This window comes from Paralichthys olivaceus, chromosome 18, assembly GCF_024713975.1.
Source record: "Paralichthys olivaceus isolate ysfri-2021 chromosome 18, ASM2471397v2, whole genome shotgun sequence".
NCBI classification, from domain to species: domain Eukaryota; kingdom Metazoa; phylum Chordata; class Actinopteri; order Pleuronectiformes; family Paralichthyidae; genus Paralichthys; species Paralichthys olivaceus.
The window spans coordinates 2858048-2865383 of NC_091110.1; the positions used below are offsets into that span (position 1 = coordinate 2858048).

Consider the following 7336-nt stretch of genomic DNA (forward strand, 5'->3'; position numbering starts at 1 on the left):
AAGGAAAGGTCATGAGGTCAAAGAGGATGAAGCCCAAAGGAGATCAGGGTCTGGAGCACATGAACATATGAACATTTGAGCATATGAACATATGAAGATATGAACATATGAAGATATGAACATACACTCACACACTTCTACCTATTAAGTTAATGCCTATACTCACCTCTAGTGTTTTACAACAATCAAAAAGTTACACCATGTTATTACAGCACTTGATAAATATTCTTAGGCTTTAATCCAATTCTCTTGTTGTGGCAAAAACGTCCCTTACAGCTTAATACATACATTAAGAGAAAGTACACAAATACACACAGCTGGAGTTTTCTAACAGATGTTTGAAACTGAATGAGAGGACACACAAAGTGAAATTACTTTATTTATACCATCATCTTCATCATCATCCATTATCATCGTCAATCTAAGTGAGCTCTTGTTAACAAATGTGGTCCTTTAAGGTTCAGTGTGTAGAATTTTGTGATATCTAGTGTTGAAGCTTGCATATTGCAGCTGAACACCCCTCACCTCACCCTCTCCTTCCAAACATGAAAAAGAAACTGTGGTAGCCTTTAATTGTCATAAAAACTGAAAAGGTGTTTAGTTTGTCCAGTCTGGACTAATGTAAAAAAACATGGCGTCCTCCATAGAGAGGACCCCCTCGATGTAAATATAAAGTATTTAAATATAAAGGGCCTTTTCTGGTGTAAAGAAAACTACAATTCATACAATTTAGATGAAATGAACTAGTGAAAACATCATGAGAATCGTTCTACATTAAATTACTGCCAATAGTTCCCTTTAACCTTAATCTTACACACTGGAGCTTTAAGGACAGACTGAAATGTACAAAATATGAATATTGGACAAACATTTTTCGACTGTTTCTTCTTCTACTGATATTATAGATATGCACCATCTCAAAGAGTAACTGGGATGTGGATGATAAGGAGAAATCTGACAGGAGAGCAGACTGACATGAAGGAACTGAGTGAGTTGGACTAATTTAATTCACCACAGTCGGCAATGACAACCTTGGCTTTCGGAGTACCGCTCTTTGTGCCATGCTTCTCCATTGCCTTGACAACATCCATTCCCTCCACAACGTTGCCAAACACCACATGCTTCCCGTTCAGCCTGAGGACGAGAGGAGACGATTAGTATGCAAAACCAGCCAAACTTCTTGTTTTCATCTCAATGCAGGTGTGCACGTGTCACAGTGGAGCTCACCAGTCAGTTGAAGCTGTGCAGATAAAGAACTGGGACCCATTGGTGTTGGGTCCAGCATTAGCCATGGACAGTGTCCCTATGCCTGCGTGTTTCAACTGAAAGTTCTCATCAGCAAACTTCTCTCCATAGATGGATTTGCCTCCAGTTCCATTGTGGTTGGTGAAGTCTCCTCCCTGTAAGACAAAGTTGACAGCAGCGGTCATAAATGTGTGATTTGTGAAAAATGAAAAAACAGCATTGATCCCTTAACTGTACCTGGCACATGAATTTAGGGATGACACGGTGAAACGTGGAGCCCTTGTAGCCAAAACCTTTCTCTCCAGTGCACAAAGCACGGAAATTCTCTGGAAGAAAAGATTCTGTCAATTCTTGGGTAAACTTATATCTACACAAAATGAATGCATAACAGCATTATACAGAGCTTCAGAGCAAACTCAAACCACCCAGGGTAGTTCTCTTGAATTATTTATTTTCTCTTGAATAAACTTCACATATTTCCGAAGGTGAACAGCTGATCTTTCTCATTGTATTTTGCCTGCTCAGCAGAGTGCTGCTACTGGTGTTGTCTCCTATTTCCTTTTCTCCTTGCAGCTGAGACAGGAAGCAGAAACATTTCATTGCAGTTAATCAGAGTTTGGATTTTGTAAGTCAAAAGTGTTACTATTAACAAATTAATGATCTTTCGAACTAAAATAAATTGTGGGAAAAACAGAAAATGATCACAGGGAGTTGGAAATTGTATTAAAAATGAGACCATAAAATCAAATATTCAAGATTGAATGAGTAATGATTAATGTTGAAATTCTTAAAAAAAAATGCTTGAGTGTTATTGTATGTGATAGCAATAACAAACAGCACACAAATAAGTGTGAGAAAAGCACAGGCAAAAAGACAAAATACACAAATGTGAAAGAACCAAAACTGTTTTAAAAGCTGTGTTAATGAGCTTAATGAGAATGTTCACAAGACTTCACACTTGCACAGCTCTACAAGCTACTGTGTGCATACAGTTACATCAAAACCGGAAAACGCTCCACACAAAGGTCAAGTTAAAATCACTCATTAAAAAAACTGTTAAGAGTAAATTACAGAAATCTCAGATAAACTAAATAAAGAATCAAAACCCTAACCTCATTTCCATGGAGGCAATCTTCTTCTTTAGCAACCACTGAGAATAAATGAGGCCATCTGACTAACATTAGCCTATGTGGGGCAGAATCACAGGGACTCAATAAAGCATTGTGCAGGTTTTCTTGCAGTTTAACCACTTGCAGACATCTTTTTCTTCCTTCTTAATGTTATTATCACTCACAGCAGTGGTACCACTCAGTTGCATGTCTGCTTGTGTCAATGTTTTACCCTCACATTTGACTATATTCAGATTCTTTCTATCACTGCGTCAGCCATCGTTTGCCTTAAACTCCAAATGAAGAATAAATGCTCAGCTAAACTGGGAGGCATTGTTTTTTCAGCCAAATGCAAATGTGTGTTGTCGAGAAGACGTCTGAGCCTGATGCTGTGTGCAGTAACTCGGATTTTCTCTGTCTCACCCACCTGCCGTCTTTGGGACCACATCAGCCCGGAGCTGCAAGACACAGGGATTTTTTACATGAGTGCTTGACACATAGTACACACAGACAAGAGGAACAGTGAGATACTCTGAAAATTTTTGCAAAGGATGAAGAAGACAATAAGCCTCAAATGTGACAGCAGCAACAACAACATGCGCCAAGAGGCATTTTTATCACAGCTGACAACAGTAAGCCCAGCGTCATACGTGAGGCACACAAATCAGCTGCCTTAACTACATTACATTTCTATTACATGCAAATGCTTCAGTATTTTATACACCAATCTGTAAGTATTCTGTTACAGCATATTACATTAATATGTAATATATATATCCAGCTTTTCTTCAACTATAGATGATGTTTGTTTATTGCTTATAGTGTAAGTGCTCTAGCATAGTTTCTATTTTTATTTCTATTCTTATTTAAATTTGATAGACTTCATAATTAGTTAAATTCCCCCTCTGGGAATCAGTACACATATATTGATTAATGAATATATGTGTGTTTTTGGTGTATGTATATATATATATATACATATTCTGCCATATGAGCACAGTTAGATATTAAATAATTATATATATATATATATATATATGCAGCAGGATATCATCACATTTTAAATAGCTGATAACAGATCATTTGGCATTTTTATTTAAAATATGTATTTAAAATGATCATAATAGTGGCAGATTGAGTTTCTATCCATTGATTCATTGATGAAACTACTAATTATTTCATATCTAACTGTGCTCATATAGAAGACAGGCTGCATCGCTTGAGTCCTAGTCTGACCTAAACAAATGTCATGATGATGACGATGATGATGATGGTGGTGATGATGATGGTGGTGAGGATGATGATGGTGGTGGTGAAGAAGATGATGATGGGCGTTCCCGTTGGAGCAGGACTGTTTTGTTGGCTATGTGCCTGATTCACTTGATCTTGTCTGTGTTTCTGCAGACTGACATAACCTGAGAACAAAAGATTGAGGCCTGTTAAAATACATGAACCCATCTGCCCATAAGAGAACATCTGTCTCTGCTTCGGTCCAAATCGAGCAGACGCTCAAGCCGAATTTAAACCCTGAATTGCGCACAGCCGAGACTGACTGTGAAGAGTTAATGAGGGATTTCTCTCACCTCCATTGTGATCCTGCCGATGTTAGAGCCATCCACGGCGATGTCAAAGAAAACTCTGGGGTTTCCCATATTTACAAACGCGCCTCTGTGCTGGTTTTAGTGAAAAAGCCGCAGATGACTGGATCAAGCCGTCGGACGCACTGGATCTGTTTATGAGGCTCTGACAACACGCTGATGTCAATGCTGCCGACAGCCAATCACAGCCCGCGCCCTGCTCAACGGCGCAGAAGTGGACCAATAGGAATGAACACTGACCGGAGGTGTGCGTTGATTGGTCCGACAGGGAGATGGGTTTCTATTTGCGAACGCAGCACAATGACACTTCGGTGGAGGTGATTGTCTGAAGTATCGGTCTAAATGCACCACAGTGAGTGGAGACATGCTCACAACTACACATGGATCCATCATTAATGATCCCCTGATGATATGTTATTGACAGAAATCAGTTTTCTGCAGAATCTGAACTTTTACTTTATGATACTTACAGTTCATCTAATATATCACTTTCCTTTTTCTGTATATTTATACTTGATTTTTCCCAAATGAAATTCATACAGGCAAATGATCAGCCTCCAAAATTATAAATTAGAATTCATAAGGTAGAAATGTATAATTGAGAGAAATGAGAATATGAATGAGAATAAATAAATAATAATAATAGTTGTGTAATTGTGTACCTTAAACATTGCAAAAGCATATAAAAAAAAGGAGAAATGAAAGTATCTTAAAGGTCCAGTGTGTAAGATTTAGGTGAAAGGGAACTATTGGCAGAAATTTAAAGTAGAATAATCCTCATGATGTTTTCACTAGTTCATTTCATGTAAATTGTATGAATTGTAGTTTTCTTTACCCCAGAAAAAACCCTTTATATTTAAATACTTTATATTTACACTGAGGGGACCCTCTCTACGGAGGCCGTCATCTTTTTTACATTAGACCAGACTGGACAAACTAACTTGGACTTTTTATGACAAATGAAGGTTTCCAGTTTCTTTTTCATGTTTGGAAGGAGAGGGTGAGGTGAGGGGTGTTCAGCTGCAACATGCAACTTCAACACTAGATATCACAAAATTCTTCACACTGAACCTTTAAGTATCATTTATCACTAAGGTGCTACTTTTACCAGAGTGAAAGATCTGAATACTTCTTCCGTCCCATTTTAATAGAGTGAATCCACGGCAGAGCTACAGGGGAGCTAAGGGGAGATCCCTGAAAGCCTATTTTTAGATGTTCAGAGGGAGCTCTGACACATTGTCCATGTTGTCACAGGTTACAGACTTGTTTATAATCAGATTCCTGAAATAAAACACAATATATATATATATATATATATTCCTGCTGTGGTCATCCATGCATGGTGGCACTGTCCTCAGATCACATTTATTTTTCACATTACGTTACCTCTTGACCTTCTCTTCACTAAACACTAGACAACAACAAATGACAACAGTTCACCTGCTACACCTGCCAGAGCTGCTAGCAGTTGTTCTCTTAACCCAGCCCAGGTTAGGAACAAGGGAAGTGAATTATGTGGTTTTGGATATTGTTGAGTATTCAGAAGGCATCGACGCACAGAAGTTTGAGGAGAAGCCTGAGACATGCAGGACTCGTTTTTGCACAAACTGAGTCTACGGATGCGTTACTAAAGTCAAACAAGATTCCCCCAGAGTTCAGTCTAGACTGTATCACTGGCATGAATTCACCGTTAATAACTCCATTAAGGACGCGTTACCACTATATCCTCTATAAGCAAGAAACGCTTGTCTGTTCCAGGAGGTGGCTGCAAGTTTAAACATGCCAATCTTGAAAATAGGCCAAATGTCTACCATCAGTTGTTTGGCTAGTAGTTTTAATCTGGTGACATCAGTATGGAAAGACAACCCTGCATTGGGAAACCAGTTCTAAACAGCAATGGAGGACACCTTTCACTCAAAGACAAGTGTTTAAGGACGATACAAACCACTTGGTCTCTGAATTGTGGTTGCATGGGCGCTGTACGGTGCTGAAAGATGTTTTTGTCATTTCCTTGGGGTCACTAATAGTTTGTTGGATATTCAATAAAAAACTGTATCTATATTGAATGTTCTGTGTGCCACATGTGCTTTTAGAGATAATACTACAACTTCCTTTTAAAGTAGCCCCTCCACATCTTGGTCCAGCTCCCATATAGCACAGGTAAAGAAAAAATCATGGGGATGGCCATGCTATTCAGACAGATGGTACTTGGATTGTGGGAGCAGAAGTAAAAAAATCCAACAATATCCATATGTGAACCAAATGTCAAAGAAGGGCAGTGGAACAGAAGCTGACAGCTCTTCTGTCTGATCGCCTCAGCACCTAACGCCCTTCACGAATGTAGATTTTGATGCGTTTGGCTTCCACAACATTTCCACTTGTGGGACCTGAGAAGGAACAGGAAACAGTAAAATCAGTTATCTTTACATGTCTAAGCATACATGCATGAGCTCATAGTTAATGGACATGTCATGTTTTCTCAATGCTCTACGATGCTTTTTTGCTGCATAGTGCTGTGAAAGTGATCTGAGACAGACATTTTCAAGGAGCCTGCAAAGATCTGCAGATCCTTAATGATGCACATGGCTGTTTGTTCCGTCCCACTCTTCCCTGAAGGGGTGAGAGGGGTTTCAAGACAAATCCTTGACTCCATGCTTTCTTAAATCAGTCCCTCACATCTCACTCATGAAGAGCTTTCAACCCCTCTGGCTGAGGTATACGTGAAGAATTAAATGATACATTGCTCACAGCTATCTCAACTGATTCAGACTCGCCTTTTCTTGTAGCTCCAGCGATGATCCTGACACAAAGTCTGAACCCCTCTTCCTCCTCTGGGGACCTTTGAGTTTACAGACCTACTATATCACCTGCAAAGGAAACATGTCCAACATTTGGCAAATGTCTCCTGTGACAGCTGAGACTGACTTGTGACTTGCCAACTGCATTTATCAGTGAGACCTGGACTCTACTCCATAATCAACCAGGATATTAGGCCTTATTTTTGTACAAGGAAGTGGAATTATTATTTAAAAGACATAAAATAAAAAGTAGCCATAGCCTCCAAAACAAACTCTTCGTCAAATAAAGTGATGTTTAATTGTGATTCTGACGGTCAGGGAAGGGAAAACATAACTGTAGGTACGATGATTAAAATATAAATAGAAAATAATGGCAATTACAGTGAATTACAAAATATGTGTAATAGTTTAGAAAGAAAAAAAAAAAACTTTACCCCTATAAATTTGCAGTTAAATAGTCAATTTCCAAATAACATTGTTGTGTTGCTCAAGGTAGCAAGCAACATTATTTGTTGTCGCCTTGTCGAGGCAGTGTGGAATTCATAGAAAAAAAATTGTCAGCTTCAAAAAGTGGCATTAAGAACAA

General features: G+C 38.8%; 1 protein-coding gene across 1 annotated transcript; it reads right to left on the reverse strand.

Annotated features, from left to right (window-relative positions):
* Positions 1 to 361: 361 nt before the first annotated feature.
* LOC109626512 (peptidyl-prolyl cis-trans isomerase-like) lies at positions 362 to 4114 on the reverse strand. The gene is made up of 5 exons (XM_020082531.2): positions 3938 to 4114; positions 2782 to 2812; positions 1483 to 1571; positions 1228 to 1400; positions 362 to 1134 (listed from the first exon to the last, which is right to left on the reverse strand). Exons 1-5 carry the CDS (start codon positions 4004 to 4006, stop codon positions 999 to 1001), a joined length of 498 nt encoding a protein of 165 aa, XP_019938090.2. The 5' UTR covers positions 4007 to 4114; the 3' UTR covers positions 362 to 998.
* Positions 4115 to 7336: the final 3222 nt, after the last annotated feature.

Coding starts and splice junctions, on each gene's coding strand:
- LOC109626512 (XM_020082531.2), bottom strand. CDS start 4,006: ATGGGAAACCCCAGAGTTTTCTTTGACATCGCCGTGGATGGCTCTAAC. Junction 1,572..2,781: donor TGTGGTCCCAAAGACGGCAG/GTGGGTGAGACA, acceptor CTTTTCTTCCAG/AGAATTTCCGTGCTTTGTGC. Junction 1,135..1,227: donor TGCACAGCTTCAACTGACTG/GTGAGCTCCACT, acceptor TCTCGTCCTCAG/GCTGAACGGGAAGCATGTGG.